The sequence below is a fragment of the Capsella rubella genome, unplaced genomic scaffold, assembly GCF_000375325.1.
Source record: "Capsella rubella cultivar Monte Gargano unplaced genomic scaffold, Caprub1_0 scaffold_4, whole genome shotgun sequence".
NCBI classification, from domain to species: domain Eukaryota; kingdom Viridiplantae; phylum Streptophyta; class Magnoliopsida; order Brassicales; family Brassicaceae; genus Capsella; species Capsella rubella.
In genome coordinates, this window is record NW_006238920.1 from 14757154 (window position 1) to 14779250 (window position 22097).

At 35.9% G+C, this 22097-nt stretch overlaps 7 protein-coding genes across 10 annotated transcripts; 4 read left to right on the forward strand and 3 right to left on the reverse strand.

Annotated features, from left to right (window-relative positions):
- Positions 1-517: 517 nt before the first annotated feature.
- LOC17887900 (G-type lectin S-receptor-like serine/threonine-protein kinase SRK) lies at positions 518-2427 on the reverse strand. The gene is made up of 6 exons (XM_023784673.1): positions 2313-2427; positions 1883-2184; positions 1539-1749; positions 1203-1443; positions 950-1100; positions 518-835 (listed from the first exon to the last, which is right to left on the reverse strand). Exons 1-6 carry the CDS (start codon positions 2425-2427, stop codon positions 518-520), a joined length of 1338 nt encoding a protein of 445 aa, XP_023640441.1.
- A 186-nt stretch (positions 2428-2613) lies between these two features.
- Positions 2614-3673, reverse strand: LOC111831123 (S-locus-specific glycoprotein S13-like). Its single transcript, XM_023784674.1, has one exon. The coding sequence runs from the start codon at positions 3529-3531 to the stop codon at positions 2614-2616; it is 918 nt and encodes a 305-aa protein (XP_023640442.1). The 5' UTR covers positions 3532-3673.
- Positions 3674-5032: 1359 nt separating this feature from the next.
- Positions 5033-8934, forward strand: LOC17890197 (transcription factor MYB12). Its single transcript, XM_006295623.2, has 3 exons — positions 5033-5324; positions 6026-6155; positions 7918-8934. Exons 1-3 carry the CDS (start codon positions 5192-5194, stop codon positions 8711-8713), a joined length of 1059 nt encoding a protein of 352 aa, XP_006295685.1. The 5' UTR covers positions 5033-5191; the 3' UTR covers positions 8714-8934.
- Positions 8935-11301: 2367 nt separating this feature from the next.
- LOC17890496 (protein disulfide-isomerase like 2-1) lies at positions 11302-13534 on the forward strand. 2 transcript variants are annotated; one of them, XM_023783666.1, is made up of 11 exons: positions 11302-11498; positions 11666-11750; positions 11845-11942; positions 12042-12097; positions 12195-12312; positions 12398-12425; positions 12510-12601; positions 12680-12836; positions 12920-13051; position 13083; positions 13149-13298. In XM_023783666.1, exons 1-11 carry the CDS (start codon positions 11347-11349, stop codon positions 13199-13201), a joined length of 972 nt encoding a protein of 323 aa, XP_023639434.1. In that variant the 5' UTR covers positions 11302-11346; the 3' UTR covers positions 13202-13298. The 2 variants fall into 2 exon arrangements, with proteins under 2 accessions (XP_023639434.1, XP_023639433.1); XM_023783665.1 differs by lacking the exon at position 13083 and having other exon boundaries at positions 11306-11498; positions 12920-13044; positions 13139-13534.
- A 138-nt stretch (positions 13535-13672) lies between these two features.
- LOC17889537 lies at positions 13673-14240 on the reverse strand. The gene is given in 2 exon segments (XM_023783667.1): positions 13673-14017; positions 14020-14240. Coding segments are annotated over 2 exon segments (309 nt in total). The 5' UTR covers positions 14224-14240; the 3' UTR covers positions 13673-13912.
- A 2031-nt stretch (positions 14241-16271) lies between these two features.
- On the forward strand, positions 16272-17061 carry LOC17890266. The gene has a single exon (XM_006293331.2). The coding sequence runs from the start codon at positions 16463-16465 to the stop codon at positions 16901-16903; it is 441 nt and encodes a 146-aa protein (XP_006293393.1). The 5' UTR covers positions 16272-16462; the 3' UTR covers positions 16904-17061.
- A 958-nt stretch (positions 17062-18019) lies between these two features.
- LOC17889750 (nicotinamide adenine dinucleotide transporter 1, chloroplastic) lies at positions 18020-20447 on the forward strand. 3 transcript variants are annotated; one of them, XM_006294574.2, is made up of 9 exons: positions 18020-18432; positions 18519-18614; positions 18716-18822; positions 18910-18958; positions 19051-19160; positions 19424-19518; positions 19617-19705; positions 19814-19908; positions 19993-20447. In XM_006294574.2, the coding sequence occupies exons 1-9, from the start codon at positions 18363-18365 to the stop codon at positions 20224-20226; spliced, it is 945 nt and encodes a 314-aa protein (XP_006294636.1). In that variant the 5' UTR covers positions 18020-18362; the 3' UTR covers positions 20227-20447. The 3 variants fall into 3 exon arrangements, with proteins under 3 accessions (XP_006294636.1, XP_023640784.1, XP_023640785.1); XM_023785016.1 differs by having other exon boundaries at positions 18349-18432; positions 18745-18822; XM_023785017.1 differs by lacking the exon at positions 18020-18432 and having other exon boundaries at positions 18454-18614; positions 18745-18822.
- Positions 20448-22097: the final 1650 nt, after the last annotated feature.

A 22097-nucleotide genomic window follows, 5' to 3' on the forward strand; every position in this document is an offset into this window, starting at 1 on the left:
CAAAAAAAAAAAAATATATATATATATATATATATAGAGTTAACTTTACAAAAAGAAGCAAAACAAACATAATACACGGGTGGATTTCACATATTCTACAAAAATGCCTTCAAGTCTTGTAGATATGTTGGCCACTAGAACTCGAATTCGTGATCGTTTAAATTAATTGTGTTTTATGTTATTTATTCAATAAATTGTATTTCATATATGTTTTAATTTTTTTATTTTGCAATAATTATTAAGTTTTCTATAATTAAAATTGTTAAATTTTTTTTTCTATATTAATGTTTTAATCCTAAGATCCACAACTTAAGAACATACTAATAATCCTACATAAAAACAAAAAAACTTAATTACACCTCTTAATTTAACTTTTTCAATTATATTACTAAAGTAATCATAAAATCAATTCTTAAGAACCTTGCATTAATTAGGATGCTCATAATTACTTGCTCATTATAAAAAGCAATCATCTTGAACAGTAATATCATAGCATAGAAGCATGAAGAAACAAACTTTAATAACTGAGGTGTGATGTGGAGGAGGAGTATTTTATGGCGGTAGATGAAGAACCAGACGTTATGGAAATATCATTGTGACCACCATCAGCCTTATAAAAACCAGGAAGTTTAGGGCTCGGGATCCCAGCAGTATCATTAACAAGCATCATTAACACCGACGACATATTAGGTCTGTCCTCTGCATCTTGCTGAACACACAAGAGACCAACTTCTAGACATCTTTGGACTTGTTGTTTCTGAATTGATGAGGAGTACTCTCGTATGGTTTGATCAACAGTATCCTCCCAGTTCTCGTCATGCCATTTGGTCCACATCTGTTCACGAGAACCAGGCCAGTGCTTGTAATTATTAGTTTTATATGCCCTTCTATCTCAAAGAAAGTAGTACTTACGTACAAATGAAAAAAAAAAAAAAAAAAACCCTCTTACATAGCTTAGAAGATTAGTGTTGCACAGCGAGTATGAAAAGGTTCTATTCTCCTTCCCACTGACGATCTCAAGGAGCATCACACCGAAGCTAAAGATATCTGACTTTGTTGAATACGACCCACTCTCCGCGTACTCGGGGGACATGTAACCACTGCATCATAATGCATGCATGTGACCAACATTTTTCAAAATTAAACGGCCATGTATATATATGGTAGTTAGTAATTGAGAGAGTTTTTGATTGATCGCTTACAAAGTACCAGACGGCTTCGTTGTGTTAGCCTCCCTCTCTCTCCTGTTACAGATTCTTGCCAACCCGAAATCTGAAATTTTGGGGACCATACCTCTATCAAGCAAGATGTTTCCTGGCTTAAGATCCCTGTGTATAATCATATCTCGCGAACCTTGTTGCATATACGCAAGTCCTTGAGCGATGCCCTTAATTATGTTAAATCTCGTCTGCCAGTTTAGCTCACATGAGTTTTGGCCTCCACCTAAAACAACAATTCGATAAATTCAATATATATATATATTTTTAAAAATAATACAGGGATGTTTGTTAACTTAGATTATTGTAGAAAGAAGTCACCAAAAAGTCGTTGTTGGAGGCTTCCGTTTTCTAGGTATTCATATACCAAGACCCTCTCATCCTTGTGAACGCTCCAGCCAACAAGTCTAACTAGATTGATATGCTGGAGGTTTGCGATTAACATCACCTCGGTTTTGAACTCCACGATCCCTTGTCTTGAGATAGCAGATAGTTTTTTCACTGCAATTTCTTGCCCGCTAGGTAAACGTCCCTGCAAATTCATACATTTTATTTGCAAAACCCACCCAATCTCTTATAACATAATAATAATTCTAATGCTAAATTGAACTGCCAAACTTTGATAAGAAAAGCCAAAGTAATGTTTTTTTTTCTTCTTTATATACCTTATATACAGTACCGAATCCACCATGTCCAATCTCATTAGCATCTGAGAAGTTTTCGGTGGCTCTTAATATTGTTCCAAAATCCATGGGTGGAAGTTGCGGAGTCTCTATATCCTCTGCTCCAAATATGTTTTCTTCACTTTGCGATTCCATTATAACATTTTCATCCATTTCAGTTGCTCTTGCTAGCTTTTGTTTCTTTTTCCAAATATAAACTAGTAACATAATTATTATGACGATGACAGTAGCCGTTGATCCAAGGCTCAGACCTATAATTAGCCGACTTTTGCTTTTCTTCTCTCCTGGAACCCAAAAACAAAAAAAAAAAAAACACTAAACTGAGTCGATAGTTTTAAAATAGCGAAAATGTGAATAATTTAGAAAATAAAATTGTGAGAAAAGTAAAAACATACAGAGCAATATATATTACCATAGAGTCTGATGTACAAATCTTGACCTCCCTCCGTGTATTTTTTTACATCTACTAGGTTTTCGCTCCAAGTCACACAAGTTGATGATAAAGTACCATTTTGATAGATAATCATTGTATACGCCGTGCAGTGGCAGTCACTGATACACAAATCACGACAACTTTTCTTTTCGTGTGTGGAGTACTGTTTGGCATCCATTGTATCCGGTAACTTCAATTTTGTTAATAGTGAAAACCGATTGCTACTGCAGCTTATTGGTGTTTTCCTAATGCAATCTCTTGTGACGTTTCCTATTGTCTTCTACTTAAACCCACTGATGCACTTACACATGTCTGCATCGCAATAATTGTTGCTGCCGCAATAGTTATAACGATCGCAACCACTATTTGGTGCAGTCCATCGCAAGATCCATTTATGTGATGTTTGACTCCATGATTTCCATTGCAATTGTCCTTCGGATGTCAATGTGACTATGGAGTAAAGGTCGTTGTCTTGATACAGAAAAGTGACACCATCTTGATTGGTTGAACTGAAGACCATAGGTAGGTCAGCGAATTGGACTCCATTCCAACCACCGCTTCGGTACACTTTGGTAACATCCTCCCCCCGTGAAATGAAAAGCCTAGGGAATTTATCGCCGTTGAGTCCAAAAATGTAGTCTCCTTTTGCTGGATCATTGCTTGCCTTCCAGCTTGTCAAATATCGACGAGATGCATAATTTGGGACCTTGGAGGATATGAGTTTCATACCTGGGAGTAACGTGTCTGTTGGATTATCGAAGCTTTGCCACAAGTAGTCTCTTGGATCCATGCTTTGCGAGTATCTCAGCACCAAATTTCCGTTAGCCATGAGCTCTGCCACTAGCTTCGGAGATCTTTCCTTTTTTCTTTGAGTATCCCAGATGATGCGTATATTATCACGGAGAACAAGGTTAGCACCAGAGATTTCAAGAGTGGCGTTAGAGTTGTAGACAGGTTTGTCTCGATTCCCAACCCATACGTAGGTTCTCATTCGCTTAGGGATTTTCTTGTACCATATCCCGAAATACCAACCATCACCACCACAACTGAAGAATCCGAGCTCGAAGACACCGCCAGGAGAAACGAGACTTGCGCTTCTTGAAACAAGAAAAGGCTTTGAATCAACAACATCGAAACAAGCAAGTACAAGGACCAACAAGTAAGTAAACCACCACGGACCGGAGAATATAAAACCCATCGCTGTGGATGAAGTGTGTTTTTTTTTCTTTTTCTTTTACACAACTCTGTGCCGGAGATAATGCGCTAAATTTCTTAAAGTCCACCATCGACTTGATCAAACGGTATGGGGTAGAATTTAATTTTTTTTTTTTGTCTTTGAAACCGCGCCAACTAACTACTCTATATGAGTCTATGTTACGTTCTTGTTCTAAACAAACTCTAAAGGTTTTTTTTTTTTTTTTGGTCATAAACAAACTCTAAAGGTTTAACATGTTTTTTCTTCGGTAAAAGTCGAAACAATTTGTTCGATTAAATATTTTGCCTGGTATCCGGTTTAGCACGAAGCCAAACATTGAACCGGTCTAGTTTCTATGCTAACCATGTTTGTTTTCCTTGTCGTTCGTTTTTCAAGACTTGTCTACCACTGGGCACTGGCTGGAAACAAAAAGGAATCATTAAATAATTCATAACGAAAAATGCGAATAAATAATGATGAAAAGACATTCCAATAAATGCAACTTTAAAAAGGTACATTTGTATAATATGTTAAGAAAATTTTAAAAATAGAATAGTAAATGCCTAAATGGAAATCATACAGACACATGTTTTTGATGGGATGGCTGCCCTGGTTCTCCTACATTGTATATTTTCTGTGTATCGTCGAGTTAGATAAAGGAAACATGTGACAATTTCTATTCTCCATAGATTCCATAAGATTCCGTCGAATATAATCTGATATTCCAATATACTTATAGTACTGTACTGGCAGGCAGCGAATATGGGATTAGCGCCCCAGGGCCATGACCTTGATCCCATGACGGACGATGCAACAAACAGATCTAAGGGCAACATTATTGGTGGGATCTTAGCATTTAAGATCCCATTGATAATGTTGGTCTAAGCTAATCAAGTAGATATCTCTCTCTCTTTTTTTTTAACAGCTTTTTTACTCTCTTTTTATTGTACATGTTGTTGTGCTTGTGCATACTGCATACTATCATCATCAGCAACGTAACTCTTAATTACACGTGTTTTGTAGCTGGACCAAAAGACCATCTGATCAACGGACCAGGAATATTGGATCCGGCTAATTTATAAGAGGAACAAAACACACAAAAAAATATAAAAAAAATGTGCGATTAATATGTGATATACGTATTCACGTGACAATCAACAGAGTTAATAATAATAATAATCTCGATAACGTACGTACGTGACGCTCCCCTAATAATACTGTATTTTTTAAAAAAGAAGGTATATGATGATGTTGTCAGTGAAAAAGTAATGTCAATGATCTCGGCCTAGAAGTAGCTAGCGTCTAAGAGAACCACGACGAGCCTGCACGGACCGATCACGAGTCTCTCGACCGTGAATAAGCCACGACTCCAAGCCTCTTTATTAACCAACGTGGCGCTTCATACACCGCACACGTGCCATCATCTCTTTCTCCGTCGAACGTGCGAGCTCTTAAAAAGAAAATCCATGCTCCTCTTCTTCTTCTGATAAATGATTCCTTTTAGTCTTACGTACTGACGCTATAAATACCAAATCTGTCTGTTCTCTTTCTCTCTCTCAGTATTCACTATTCATCAGTAAATTCTCTCTCTCTCTCTCTCTCTCTCTCTCTCTCTCTCTCTTCATTGCTTGACTTTTGTGAGTGTGATATAACTGCGGAGAATATGGGAAGAGCGCCGTGTTGCGAGAAGGTTGGTATCAAGAGAGGGCGGTGGACCGCGGAGGAGGACCAGATTCTCTCCAACTACATTCAATCCAACGGCCAAGGCTCTTGGAGATCTCTTCCCAAAAATGCCGGTAAATCATATTTTACACATTTTTTATTTTTACAATAATATATATCATGCAACCACACTGTACACAAGCTAGCTAAATTTTAGCTATAACATGGATTAATTGTGAGAGACAACGGCAGCAATCATCGTAGATCTCGTGTGTCCTACGTACGTAATCTTCATGAACCATAAAGTTTGATTGTTTGTAACATATTTTCGTAAGTTTTTTTTGCAACATATCGATCTAAATTGTTAAATCGTACGTGTCAATTTATATTATATTTCGTTTTGGTTTTTGGTTAAAGTCACAGTCACGGTGGGTTAAGTGAATGTACGTATTATGTAAAGTGCTGCCAAGTGCATGTTTTAAATGGGTTGGTTATTTGTATGTATATATCGTAGACCTATTAATATTAATAGTATACGGACAAACGTTTTTCAAAAGGATATATATACACAAAACAGATGCGTATTTATGTATTTTTGTCCGTTGTATATCAATCCTAGCTTCAAAGATCAGATCAAAATTTATGTGACTAAGCTAATTTGATTTGATTTCCAGCTCTGCTTTAATCCAAGATTAACTAATGTAATGTAATGTAGTAGTTGAGAATTTTAGAGATAATCTTTTCACTACTTGTATATTTCATTTATATCTAAAGAACTGTTGACGTGTATTATATTTATGGTTTTTGTTCTTTTTCTTCGGGTGTGAATGAAAAGGATTAAAAAGGTGTGGAAAGAGCTGTAGACTGAGATGGATAAACTATCTTAGATCCGATCTCAAGCGCGGGAACATATCCCCCGAAGAAGAAGAGCTGGTTGTGAAATTGCATTCCACTTTCGGTAACAGGTACTAGCTCTATAGCACCTACTAAATTTAGATTTATTCGAATTAATATTGTTATTTATGTACTAGTACTGTATGTGTATGATGTAATAATTAATAATATCCCGTCAATATATCAAGTAAATGAAACGTTTGTTATTAAGACGGTTTATTGTATGGTATTAATGAAGATTGTTCTTTCTCTCGTTAATTAGTTTTCGTGAAGCACTTTTTATGGTTGGGAACTTGAAATTTAAAGACGGAATGAATGGTAAAAAGATATTAACTTACTTTATTCGTCAAACGGAAAACACTATTTCTGCTCGTTGTGGCCTCTGGGTCTCCTCCTCTCTCTGCATATATATATGGTTTGGGAGTGTTGAGACTTTTTCTCTTTTAGTTGAGACAAACTAAATGTACTCTTACCATTTTACAACACTTCATATATACATTACATAAGCATTAACGCATGTGCATTAGTGCATATGTATATGTAACCCTACTTCAAAGTAAATAAAATACATGATATATTCTAGGGAAAAAAACATAAATCTTGAATAAAAAGCGAAAATCTGTCAACGTCCAAAACGATTTTATTTATTTTACCTTTTCTGAAGCATGATTAGGTCAGCAGTCATATCAATATGGCAATTCAGATTTATTTGGTTCAAAGTGTTCTATGGATTCTCTTCGGGCCACGAGGTTCTCTTTTAATATATACTAGATTCGGACCCGCACTACAGCGCGGTGGAAATAATTAACTATATAAAATTTTTAATGGATTATGATATGTTACATTTTAATTTTACTACAATGTAGTCGATTACAGTGAATTATATATTTGTATAATATTTTTAAATAAAATAATAAACTAAAAAAACGAATAAATAATAATACATTGAGTTTTGATACAATTAAAAAAACCGTGAAAAGTTAACAGCACGAAAAAACAAATTATTCAATTGACTATTTTTGTAGTAGAAGTAAAAATATACGTAAAATTACATACTTACAATATTTTTTATAAAGTATCAACCCGTAACATAATTCATTTTGTAAAAACCGTTATTCATAACTCGCTTTACCATTATAATTGTGATTTTAACAAACTATCCGTTAACTATCTAAAATTTACATAGTTTGATATATAATATATTTTATCAATAATAAATTAATAATTATGTCTCAACAAAATATTTTTAATATTTTAAATTATAATTTATTTTTATATTTGAATTTTTTGATTATAATATTTTGAAACTTTGTAAACTTTTAAATATGTTCATGTAACAAATATTTTAATATTGATCATACTGATTTTAAATCATTGTCTAGAATATTTAACCAAATGTAATTGAGTATTATATGTCCGTTTTGAAAAATTCAAATTGCAACATCTGCAAAAAATGGAAAATTTTTAATTAATTTTTTTTATTATATAGTATAATATCAGAAATTTTAAATAATATCAAAGAAATGTCAAAGAAGAATGATAATTTTTTAATATATTATATTAAATTAGTTAGAGAAATATTAGGAAATCATAAAATTAGTTATAGAAATAATATAATCTTAAAATTAGATATGGAAAATATCCGATGTATGTATCCAAACCCATTTTAGTATCCAATTTTGAAGTATCCAATTGTTAAAATCGGGTTAATTTTAAAATTTTGACCCGACCCGTATTTTATTTTGTACTTCTCTTTTACTAATATAGAGATTTGTTTGAAAGTAGTGTAAATAGAGAGGATTAATAATAGTTGTAATTAATGTAAACGTGTAGGTGGTCACTGATAGCGAGTCATCTACCAGGGAGAACAGACAACGAAATAAAAAATTATTGGAACTCTCATCTCAGTCGAAAACTCCACAACTTCATTAGTAAGCCGTCCATCTCTCGAGGCATAATCATGAACGCTTCTTCTGAACCGCAGGCCAAGCGCAGACTTGGGAGAACTAGTAGATCCGCCATGAAACCCAAAACCCACAGAACAAAAACTCGAAAAACGAAGAAAACGCCTACACGGCAGGATCCAAACGCAGACGTAGCGGTAGCTGAAGAAGGAGCATTAATGGTGGCGTTAAGTGGAGCCGATCGCGAGGCTGAGCTAGGACCATGTGACTACTACGGAGACTTTTGTTGTAATAAAGATCTCGTGAGCATTAATGGGGATAGTGGAGTTTTATCGTTTGATGACGACATCGCTGATCTTTTGTTGGACGAGTCAGATCCAGGCTACGTATCGTGTGGTGGTGATGACACGAGAGGGTTCTGGTCGGAGTCTTCCAACCAAGGGAAACTCGACTGTCTTCAGTCTTGTCCGTCGGTGGAGTCGTTTCTCAACTACGAGCACCAAGTTAACGATGCGTCGGCGGATGAGTATATTGATTGGGATTGCGTTTGGCAAGAAGGCAGCAAACACGATCTTTGGCACCAGAAAGAGGGCGCCGACTCGATGGTGTCGTGGCTTTTGGACGGTGATGATGACGCCATGATCGGGAAAAACAATTGCGACAACTTCGGAGAACCGCTGGATCATGACGACGAAAACGCTTTGGTTGCTTGGCTTCTGTCCTGAAGATATTGGTTTTGTTGACCCGTACCTACTTAAAGTAATCTTTCTGTATTTTACTGTTTGAATCCATTCCACGTCTCTCGACCTATGTGCGTATGAGATAAAAACATCATGCAATTTTTGTTAAGGTTTAAATAATAAGTCCTGGTTGTAATAGTCTTTTAAGACCTAAAACTAAGAAATCTAAGAGCAAATGCATTGGTTTGGACAGCATTTCGTCCCAAGTTTTTTTATTTTTTTTTATTTTTTATTTCTTTTCCAGATTTTTAAAAAAAAATAAAAAATTGAGAGAACCAATCGTGGGCCGCCACGTGTCAGTGGGGCCCGCGATTGGTGAGACAAAAGCTAAGGGACCGTAACGTTTGGAGATACGTCCTCCTTATATTTTTTTTCTTTTGAATTTTCTTTTATTTTTTTTGGTTGGGGGACTGCCATAAACCCTCAAATGCTCATGCTCTAAGTAGTTTTTTTTTTTGTCTAATCATGATGTAATATTTTAACCTTTTTCATGGAATTTAATAAAAAGGGTATGAAAATGTAGGTATATAATAACATTTTTATTTTGGAACTGGTTAATCAATCTCACCTCCTTAAATTTAATAATATATGTCACTCAAATAATCGGAGTGACGACAGCTCTATTATATCTATGAGAAGTAAAAAATAAAAGCAGTAAATTAACAAAAGAACAAAATATGATTACCTCTCAATCATTTTGAAGCATAGCTTTTTTTTTCTTTAGGGACACACCAACATAAAAACTGCGAACAATCGTTACCGACAACAACAACTGAAAGAAAAAAAAAATTAAAATTTAAGAACCTACAATTGGAGCATGTTTTTATTAACGTACTTTGAAGAGTTGTTTCATTTTGATTGTGTTATATTTTTATTAAAGATATGGTTAAGTACTCGTTATTTTACTTAATTCAACCATTGGAGATGGTCTTAGGTATTTTTTATAAGTACTAGTGAGTTTATAAAAAACATGATTACTAGCTAAGTTACATGGAATCGGAAGCGAGTACGCGGAAGTGTAAACGTTTGGAAGCGAAGAAGCGGAATTTTTTAAGAAAATAGAAAGCGGGTACGTATTGGAAGCGTTAAAACTCTGAATAATGCAAAATAGCATATCTTAAACAATTAAGATTAAAATATATATTAAGAGATTTATATTTTAATTATATACAAACATCTAAATTCTATTAAATTGATTTTCTCTTTAGTAAAATGTATAAATGTTTAAGAATTAAAAGTTGTAGGCAACATATATATTATATACAACAAAATATATATTTAAACACAATTATTTTTTTTTGTCAATAAAAAAAAAGTTAGAAGCCACAAGTAATTTAAAAACATAATTGTTCTTCTTCTTTATTGCTTTATCTTATGGTAAATGAAGTTTCTGTTCTTATTTAACCTCAAAACACATATGATTTTGTGGATTATACTCAGATTTAAACTACTTTCACTCATATTCAAGTGATTTGAAAAAGACAAAAAAGTAACGCTTCTTGTTTATATGTTCGACGTTTCCAAACCAGAACCGTACGCTTCTCTTGCGCTTCCAGTTCATGTTTTCCTGGAATCGCGATTTCGTCAGGCTTCCGAGCGATTCCAAGCACTTCCGATTCCGTTTCCGATTCTAAAGCGGAAATCGAAGCCTCAGTGTCGCTTTCGTGTAACGTAGTGAATACTAGTGGTTAGTTTCTTAGAGCACATCCAATGCTAAAATTGTTAATAAATTTCTTAGCATTATTGTAATAAAAAAAATACAAGTAGAAGTTAAGAATTTTTGAAGATGAAAAGAAATATATACTTGAAATTATAGAGTTATAAATTCAAAATTTTTAAAGATTTTTATTTTATTTTTTATTTACTAAGAATCAATCTCTAAATATTTTAGATAAGATACATTTATTAGCTTAACTATCATTATTTGATTTATTTATATGCTTTTTATTACTAAGAAACAAGTTAATGACACGTTTATATTTCGAATCTACAACACACACGCATCGGCATAGCATAATAATAGTAATAGAGAGTGGAGTAAAAAAAAGAAGGCTTTCTCTGGTTCTACTGTATCTGGACCTGGAATTCCCACCACGTGTGATGGTCTCGTACTTTTCTTCTTCTTCTTCTATCCTCAAGTTCTTCAGAAAAGTTTATTAGAATATAGTTTATATTTCTCGACAATACATTGAGAAAAAAAAAAAAAAAAAACATGATTTTACTACAACCTTGCAATATTCAAAAGCTCGTAGCTGCTGTTTCATCTTGAAACTCGTTTTTGGGCCCAAAATTAAGCCCATTGTTGTACAATTTCGACTGTGGGTTAGATTGTGAAATTTGATAAGTAAGGGCTTAAACGAAAGAATTCGGAGAAGACATTTTCTCTTCTCTTCTCCGGGAAATTATGTGGAGACCTAAAACCATTCACAGTCCGACATGTAACCCAGCCACGTAATTAGAACACTCGATTACCGTTCATAATTATGTGTGATTAAATCGACGATCACGATCACGCCATGTCACTGTTTTTAATTTTATTTTGTAGTATCTTCTTCTCGAAGTTGTGTTGTAAAGATCAATAAAAGCAAAGCTCCTCCTCCCAACTGAAGCAAAACAAAATGGCGAAATCTCAGATCTGGTTTGGTTTGGCCTTACTGGCGTTGCTTCTAGTTTCAGCCGTGGCTGACGATGTGGTTGTTTTGACGGACGATAGCTTCGAGAAGGAAGTTGGTAAAGATAAAGGAGCTCTTGTCGAGTTTTACGCTCCCTGGTATGGAGGATCAACTCCCATCTCTCTTTTTCTGGGTAGCTATAGATATTCCGATGCGATCCTTGTGTTGAATCCCTTCGTTGATCTGGATATCTTCTGTTTTGGATTCGGTTAGATTTTACTGAGTAATCGGAATTGGACTTGTTTTGATTCTTGTGCCATGTTAGGTGTGGTCACTGCAAGAAACTTGCTCCAGAGTATGAAAAGCTTGGGGCAAGCTTCAAGAAAGCTAAGTCAGTGTTGATTGCAAAGGTCAGTCTGATTCTATTTCTGTATTCAGCTCCCTGGGCTTGGTTTCAAAGATGAAAATGATAGATTGTCTCAACTTGTGTGTTTTGTGGTGAAGGTTGATTGTGATGAGCACAAGGCTGTCTGTACCAAATATGGTGTTAGTGGATACCCGACCATTCAATGGTTTCCTAAAGGATCTCTTGAACCTCAAAAGTATGCTTTTACAGCTTCTCCTAGCAGTTTATTTATTCGATAAGTTTTTGTTTTTAGATTGTGAGTTTTTTTCTTTCTTTGATGCAATCTTATCAATAGGTATGAGGGTCCACGCAATGCTGAAGCATTGGCTGAATACGTGAACAAGGAAGGAGGTACTTTCGCTGGTCATAGTAGCTAAGCTTGTCTCCTTTTGGCTAGGAGGTAATTTTTGAAGTGTACTTACTTCTGGTTGAACATATATGTTTGCAGGCACCAACGTAAAATTAGCTGCCGCTCCACAAAACGTGGTTGTTTTGACACCTGACAATTTCGATGAGATTGTTCTGGATCAAAACAAAGATGTCTTAGTCGAATTTTATGCACCATGGTAACTCATTCTAGTCATCTCTCTCTCTTCACTGTGATGGTTTTGCTTTTATGCTATCTTCTCATTTCAAGTTTCCATCTGCCAGGTGTGGCCACTGCAAATCCCTCGCTCCTGTAGGCTCAACTCTCTGTTTGCTTTGATATATCGATAGTCCTTGTCGTTTCATTACTAATGTTTTTTGCCCTTTATATCATCAGACATACGAAAAGGTAGCCACCGTGTTTAAGCAGGAAGAAGGTGTAGTCATCGCCAATTTGGATGCTGATGCACACAAAGCCCTCGGGGAGAAGTAAGTCGGACAAGATCTTTTTTTACTTTCCAATTATACTGTTCAAGTAATTTATGTTGACGAGTACCTTATATTCAGATATGGAGTGAGTGGATTCCCGACGTTAAAATTCTTCCCAAAGGACAACAAAGCTGGTCATGATTATGACGGAGGCAGGGATTTAGATGACTTTGTAAGCTTCATAAACGATAAGTCTGGGACCAGCAGGGACAGTAAAGGGCAGCTAACTTCAAAGGTTGGGTAAAAACATGTCTTCTGCAGAATGACTATTTGCCACTGAAATTGAAAGCTTATGTTGATTCTCTCACTCTCCCATAGGCTGGTATAGTTGAAAGCTTAGATGCATTGGTAAAAGAGTTAGTTGCAGCAAGTGAAGATGAGAAGAAGGCAGTGATGTCCCGCATTGAGGAGGAAGCAAGTAACCTAAAGGGCTCCACAGCAAGGTATGTAGTAGTAACGCTTCATCTATACATGGAATAAGAGTGTTGAAAAGACACTTGTCTCTTTAATTCCTGAGTTTCCATGATGTCTCTACAGGTATGGAAAGCTTTACCTGAAACTCGCAAAGAACTACATAGAAAAAGGTTCAGGCTATGCTAGCAAAGAAACCGAGAGGCTTGGACGCGTCCTTGGCAAGTCGATAAGTCCAGTGAAAGCTGATGAACTCACTCTCAAGAGAAATATCCTTACCACGTTCGTTTCTTCTTCTTAAAGCCATAGCTTGAAGCGATAAGAGAATAGGAGTCTGAGAGGCTCTATAACTGATACGATTTGTAGAGTCGTCGTCTTGATATTTTGTGTTTGTCAAGATCAAGATCTGTGGTTATTTGATCTGGATAGTTCTGAAACTGTTTTGGACTTAGTTTTCTCTGTCTTTTGGTGACGATAATCATAAACTTCATTCCCTGTTGAAAAGAGTTTAAAAATGTTCAATAGGGAAAATCTAACTAAAGCAAACGCAAACGAAAACGCAAATTTGTCGTGTGTTGGCGTAATGACTAATGAGCCAGGCTCGTATTCGCATGGGTTAAAGTACTATGGAGCGTAAGTCCGTGTAAATGATGGGTCACCTGACATGGACTAGTTTTGAGAAGACATCGTTTCACTGAGGTGTATAAATATATAAGGCCACAACAAATCCACCAGTGTGGATGCAAAAAGTAAAAGCATACAGAATACAGAGTCTCCCTTTCCAGTCAAGTAGGATTATAAAGAAGATTCATATTCTATATATTTTGACAAAACACAATTTGGCTTTAATTATTAGGGTGGCCGGGATGCATTAAGATGTGTTGCTAACAAAACTCCAAGTCAAAAACCATGGACAATGTGAGAGCATTTGTTCTTGATCCATCGGAAACCATTCTTCAAAGTCGACTTAACTTTTCCTTCAACGGTATAAGCTTTGTACCTCGCGAAACCATTCTCTTCTTCCTCTTCATCTCCGCATCGCTTAAACCCCAAGACGGCTTTGTCGAAGACGCGTTGCTCCTACGCGCGTTTACTTCCCCCGGCGGAAAATCCTGAGTCCCGTACATCTGACCACTCACTATTCCCGTCCTCCGATCAACTGCGTAGGTTTTCTGACCCGACCCGTACCCTAACCCATCTTGACTATCCATTTCCCCTCTTTCTCCGATCGGCTTTATTTTGGTGGGTGATAGATATAAATTAACAACACACAACGGACTCTTCTCTTATTCGGCGCTTTTTTTTTTCTTTTTCTTTCTTTTGCCCCTATAAAAATAAAGAAATAGTATAAAGTCACTTTTTTGTCCAATATAAAAGGGAGACTTATTAAAACATGCCAAAAAATAATTTTAATTATCAAAATAAGCCAAATCTTTTAAAATTAAATAACTAGGTTTTTAATAAACAAAAGGGAAACAAACATACGTAACTAATTTTTTTGGACAAAAAATTATTATTTTTCTTTTTTTCTCTGTAAAAACAGCAAAATCAGTTAAAAATCAATTAAAATTTCTTTCGCATTTCTCTCCTTATTTTTCTCCACTCCAGTTAGTCTCTTTTTCTGCACTTCTTCTTCTTCTCTGTGGCGTAGTTTTCTGAGAGAGGAATCTAGCTTTCTAATCTTCAGCTCCTTATCATACTCTCTGCTCGGTTCGTGTTTTCAAAGCTACAATTTTTTATTTTACGAACTGATTTTGTTGATCGAGAGGGCCTTGTATAACAAGCATTATACCGTACTTCATTAAACAGCTCGCTAACGTCGGTTACACATCCATCGCCTCAACAACTCGTCCAATTTTTGAAACGTAGATTACTTTCATTAATATTTTTTATTTTGGTGTAATGCAGAATTTAAATTGGAGATGTCTGCTATTAATGAAGATTCTTTCATTCTACCGACTAAACTCTTTGAACCAGAAACAGAGCCTACACTTGAGGATCATATCAACTACAACTCTCGTCTCAATCTCTTTGATGAAAATTGGGATAGGCTTTTTGGAGATGTGTTAGATGACATTAAGGCATCTCCGTTTGGGGATTTATATCGGCTAGCGAAGGACAATAAATTCATTTGGTCAGGTACCCTTGTTCATTTTCTGCTTGCAAACCAACTAGTAACGGAGAAACAATATGAATTGTGGTCTCTTTTTGCTGGGCAACCAATACGCTTTTCGCTGAAGGAGTTTGGATTTATAACTGGGCTTTCATGTGATGAATATCCCACTGATAATGTTGAAGAAAATGAAGAAGTTACTAACAGATGGACTAGGATTTTGAAGTCCAAAAAGTATCCATCTTTACAAAATTTAGAAGAAATGGCTTTGGGATGCAGTGAGTGGAGTAAAGATGATCGGAAGAGGCTAGCATATTTGATGATACTGGCTGGAATTTTGATGGCTCGTCATAGAGGAACTCTTTTACCTAGGAAACCCATAGAACTAGTTAGAAATATTAATAGATTTGAGAAGTATCCATGGGGTAGGGCTGCTTTTAAGGTTCTTATTGATTCAATTCATGAGGTAAGAGATTACTTGTGTAATCCTTCTTATGCCATGAACGGTTTTGTCCAAGTTCTACCCGGGCCATGCCAGACGTTAGGCTTTTTCTGGAATCACATAAATGACGTGAGACGGAGGAAAAGAGAGTTGGGTGGGTTGTTTTGTTTGTCAGTCGTCGTCCGTCACTCTTTCTTTATACACTTTTGAGAAGAGCAGTGCAGCGTGAAACATTCAAATGTTGTTGTTGTTCCTTTGTTTGTTCCTTTGTTAGTAGACTCTGCTGCCAATTCTTTTTTTTTTTTTTTTAACGAAATTGTCTGACTTTAGTATGTCTTTCCCAATTAAAATTACTTCTCCTTAAGCGACAAAACAAATTCAATAAATCGTCAGTTTATTCCCAATAATAATAAAAAAAAAACATCTCGCCATTTATTGCAACAGCCACCAAATCATCTCGCTTGCAGTTTGTAAACGCATCTGGATTGTGTCTTATGAAGTGAACTATTACTTACTTATCTCCTCCCATTAAAAAAAAATTTTGTATGCTTCATAAATTTTGAGTCTTGACTATGATCATTTTGTTGTTGGCGGATGAGAAATTCGTACGTAGCTTACTTTATAATACATTTAATGTTTTCCTACATGATCCTATTTATTACTATCTCTTTCGGGAATTTTTTTTATAAAAAATATAAATAAAATAGACTAGGAATAATCATATCGAATATTACGTACTTAATGTGCTCTTCTTTATAAAAAAACCTAGAGCCTCTCCGTCTCTCTCAGTATAAATTCTCCACTCCTCTCACATTCTCTCTCTCTAGATCTCGTCTAGCCAAGACAGACACCAATTAATACACACACACTAATCAATACACCCTTGTGAGAGATTATGATGGAGGTAAGGTATTGGCGGAGGCTTAGAGGATACCAAAGGCTAGATGGTGGGTCGTCGGCCAAGAAGGCCAACCCGAGTCGGAGAAATGTGAAGCGGGCCAATATGGATCCGACCCGGAAAAGACGTTTACGGAGGATCAAGATAGTACCGAAGCTAAGGATCTTGAAAAGGGCGGCGTCGCCTAAGAAGCTTCTAACGTGGCTTCGAGATGCTTACGTCAATATGATGCTGCGCCTCGCCAACTCTCGTGTCGTCGGGTCATCGTACGGGTACGGCGAATATGGCTACGGGCCGGGTTTGGCGTCCAAGGAGTATGACGAGAAGAAGCTGGTGGAGATTTACAAATCCATATTGATGGCGCAGGGGAATCTCATCGTGCACCGCCAAGTACCTAAACTTTCTTTCAATTCCTATTGTGCTCTCATCGCCCCTTAGGTTACTAAATCCATTCCCACAATAAGTACAATGATCAATGTTAATGGTATGATCGTGATGATCTGTATTAATTAAACTTAATCATATATATACTCTTGTGCAAGATATAGTGGAATCTTCCATCTTCTCCTATCGAATAAAGTCGAGATTTGCATTTACGTCGTAACATCTAACCACCTAGAATTATAAAATTCTTAGTTCACCGGAACTTGTTGGCTTTGGGATTAATGCATGTGTGTTTCAAAAGCAAAATATTATACAAGTATTTTAAAATTATGTTTGGTTGACTTCTCTTGTTTGTTTGCTTAACCATATATACGCTCTTTTAATTCGTATCTTTACGTGTGGATGTCGTTGTGATTTGTAAATCGTAAGTAACGACCAATTTTTTTATTTAAAAAAACATCGCACTTTGATTGTTCAAAGCACCGTCATTGCTTACATCATAGCCAAGTCAATGATGTTTTTATCATTTGAGATTCCGTTGTCGCAAACCTAATTTATTTTGGGTCGTCATCAAATGGAATAATCCATAATGTTCACTGATTTCCATTTTGCGTTTATGCATGATACGGAAAACTATCTAATCCAAGTGTGGTTTTATATAATCAAACTATCAAAGCCAAGTGGAAAATCGTGGATGATATATTAATGATGCTAATTACTTCAGCAATGTTCTGTCCATTTTGTATGGAAAATGAGTGTAATATGCTATCTTTCATCTGTCGACAAAAAAAAAAAAAAAAAAAAAATGCTATCTTTCATCAAAAGGGGCCAGACATGTATAACATGATCAGGTCCGGTTCATAGAGCCACGTGGCAGAAAAATACTAATGATGGTGGAAAAGATGGACTTTAATGATAATTTTGTGTAAATGTTAAATGGGAAATTACGGCAGGCTGCTGACGAGGTCCAGGGTTTGGTTGGTCTGTTTCGTCTGGCTGACAAACAAAGTACATTTTTTCTTCTTTTTTTTAAGTAAAACGAAATCTATTTTTAAAAGAATAAGAGCCAAGTAAAAAAAAAAGAAAAAAAAGGGAAAACTCATATTATAGATATCTCTTTTAAAGAAAAAAATAATTATTATTTTTCCTTTCTCTTTTGATAACTTTCTTTGTCCCTCCCGTTGAATAGAATAGAATAGAATAGTTTCCTCCGGTAAACATTAAAAAAAACACAGATTCTTCTGTTGGTCTGCGATTTCTTCGATGTTCTTCGGTTTTGATCTTCAGATTTGTTTCGCTCGTTCTCTGCGATGACTCAATTTCTTTTTAAGATAGAGGACAATCTATAAGAAGATACTCGGGGATCTTTTCTCGGCAATGCGACGCTGGTTCGCCGCGACATCCCTCTCCCGAGAGGAATCCTCGTTTTCGCTGTCCTCTTCTTCTTCGGCGTCGCGTTTCCTCAAGTCTCTTCTTCTTCTTCTTCTTCTTCCTCTGCGTTCAGATCCAAGAGATGTCCGCTAATTCTCATCCTCCTAATTCAAAAAACGTCCTCTGTAACGCAGCCGCCGGTGCCGCCGCAGGCAAATGCTCTGATCTGCTTCTTTCGTCAGACTTTTCTTCATTCTCTTTTCTATTTAAAGATTGAAACTTTTCTGATTTTTTTTAGGGGTTTTTGCGGCTACGTTTGTTTGCCCTCTTGATGTTATAAAAACGAGGTTTCAGGTTCATGGGCTGCCCAAGCTCGGTGATGCAAACATCAAAGGTTTCTCCTTTTCTTTTAATTGTTTTTTTTTAAAACAATGAAATTGGCTAAAGAAAAACTCGGAAATCGGATTACATTGCTGATATCTCCTTCTTCATCAGGTAGTCTAATTGTTGGCAGTCTTGAGCAGATCTTTAAGAAAGAAGGCATGCGTGGCTTGTACCGAGGACTTTCCCCTACTGTGATGGCTCTTCTCTCCAATTGGGCGGTGTGTTTTAACTTCTTCTTCCACCTATCTTTGTTCCTCTTTCCACTTACTTTTCTTCTTATTGGAGCTGTAAGTTTTTTTTTGCAGATTTATTTCACAATGTATGACCAGCTCAAGAGCTTTCTTTGTTCAAATGGTTAGCGCTTTTGAACTCAAACACCTTCTTATATACCTTAAGCGGCTGTTTCTGTGTCCCTTTAATCATTCTTCTTCTCTATTTGTTATTAGATGAGCATCACAGACTCAGCGTTGGTGCTAACGTATTGGCTGCTTCTGGTGCTGGAGCTGCTACCACAATTGCCACAAATCCTCTTTGGGTTGTCAAGACTAGACTTCAGGTCCGTGTTTTTTTCTTTGCTTAGATGTATGCAATCATAGATATCAAGGGGAATGTTTATTATTATACGAAAGTTGTGCCATTTAGTCCTGAAAAACCTCATCTATGAAGCATAAGGGAATGTTAGTTAGTATACACACCTGCCTTACCTAGCTATTTGGTATTACAAATATTGTGCCATTTAGTTCAGAAGACCCTCAACTAGATGTTAATTTGTGTTGCGATAAGAATCTATTTCCAAACACCTTCTTGGTTCTTCTTCAGACACAAGGAATGAGAGTGGGTGTAGTGCCATACAAAAGTACACTGTCTGCTTTAAGGAGGATAGGTTACGAAGAGGGAATTCGAGGATTGTACAGGTTTTTCCATCTTGCCAACACTTTTTTTCTGTTAGCATATCAAAGGTCTTTCTCAAATAGATGCCTTACTTTCTCTTGCTCTTTACGCTACCAAACAGTGGTCTTGTGCCTGCACTAGCTGGTATTAGTCATGTTGCCATTCAGTTTCCTACATATGAGATGATCAAAGTCTACTTGGCCAAGAAAGGTATAAATTGATCCATAAATCTTGTCAGTTGGATGAAGTACAAAAAAAAGGAGGGTAAAATCTTTGTGGAGATAACACAAACTAAAAAGAAGTTTGTGAACACAACAGGTGATAAATCAGTGGATAATCTCAATGCTCGTGATGTAGCAGTTGCCTCTTCGATTGCAAAGATATTTGCTTCCACATTAACTTACCCGCACGAGGTAGAGTCCTCTACTACACTACCATCGTTCTCAGTTTGGTTTTGGGCTTTATATGACCTGTTGATCTCTCTCTGTGGCGTGCAGGTTGTACGAGCTAGGCTGCAAGAGCAAGGGCACCACAGTGAGAAACGCTACTCAGGCGTGAGAGACTGTATCAAGAAAGTGTTTGAAAAAGATGGGTTGCCCGGTTTTTACAGAGGCTGTGCCACTAACCTCCTAAGAACAACTCCCGCAGCAGTAATCACTTTCACTAGCTTCGAAATGGTGCATCGTTTCCTTGTCACCCATATACCTTCTGAGCAAAGCTCTATACTTTAAAATCTATTTGGTTTCTGATGATGACGACCAAAGGTTAATTTACACAATTAAAAAGGTTTACCCACTTTTGGGAGATAAATCAAAATAGGAGTTCGTTAATGTCTTTTGATGGAGAAAACAGAATCTTGTAAGAATGGATTGAAGTGCTAGAAACTTGAGAGACCCACAAAGAATATTATAGTGTTACTTAAAATTCTTTTATTTCTCAATTTTTGGTACTCTTTTTATTTCTTTATTACTACTATCTTGCAGCAATGATCGTCGACCAGATCGGCTTCATGTCACCAAAGGAAACATACTGTATACTGTACCTCAAATTTGATTTTGTTTATTCTATGTTTTGGGCCTGTTAAGATATATTTGGGCCTTATGGTTATGGATTTGACTCTCTCTCTTTTTTTTTTCTTTTTTTTTGGTTATAGCATTATAGGTTCGATTAGCTGCGGAATAAAAGGAATGATCAGCTTAGGATCCATGATACATTATATTATATACAGCTAGAATTAAATGAAATGAAAAGAAAAGGAAAAAAGGCAATGAAATGGAATAATAATGGAATTGATGGGTTGTTGTTGTTGCACTTTTTTCTTTTTCAGTATCTATCTATCTATCAAAAACATGGGATACTTGTTTTTATTATCTTAATTCGTTAATTGTTATAATGTGATACAAAAATGAATCTCTTACTTAAGGTTTCATCCATTATAAAGGCCAAAAAAAAATTGTATGTGTGTGTTTGTTCTTGCAATCAGGTTGTTTGGTAAAATGTATTTTGGCGTTGATATTAAGCAAATTGGTATGACTAACCGCACAACTACTTTACTCTATGTATATATGAAGGTTAGTTGCAGTGCACAACTTTTGTGTATGCTAAAATGGTATATACAATTTTTTTTACTGATTTACATGTACTTACACGTGTTTATTAAAATAAAAATCGATTTGTAAAGAATTCCTAAACTGAGCTAAACAACAAAGAAAAAAGATCCATTCGGAAGGGAAAATAAATCTCTAACACTTATGACAACTAAGGTTTTATGGTTACTTATCATCATCATCATTATCATCACCAACATCGTTGTATTTGTATGAAAAGTGTAGTCAGAGGATTCTATTATAGTAGCATTTTGGATAAATATACATATACAGTACACACAACCAATATATATATATATATATGAATGTATTTTTCTTTATATATTTCGGTAATCCCTTAAAAAAGAAATGGAAGAAAAAGGTGGATTTATTTATTAGGGGGGAATTAAAGATGCTTTTAATTCAGGCAAATGTATTTAGAATTAACATCAAAATTAAAACTGTGTTAGGGAAGGGAACTATGATTGAATCCCACATGCTCTGTTTCTTCTTTATTCTTTCTCCTCAATTTTGATCCTAAAGGTTCTCTAAAGGTATATTATGAGAGTATGTTGTACATCTTAATGGTTCTACTGTTTCATCACCAAAAATTTTCAATATATATATCAGCCTGCTCCTGAATCTTGAATCATCCTGTTTGCATTTTGAATTTTCAAATTTTCAACTTGGAGACAAAAACAAAACAAAACATAAATTAATTAGTTTATAATGATGCATCATGTATGCCCCGCTTATTTTGTTTTGGTTAGGCGTGAGTGAAGGAAGAAGCTTGGGCACTAATAAACACGCGCCAAAGGAAAGCGAGTGGGTCAATTTTTACCTTAATACGGAGAAAAGAAACGAAACCAACGACGTGGCAGTTACTGGTTCGTTGGTGTTATTGACTTGGGTGACGGTCGGTCGTAGCAACAACCACATTCGACGTGGGGTCCGCAGTCTTCGTCAAAGACGCTCTACGTGGGGTTCCCGAACCTGCTAGGCTCGGTTTTTGGTTT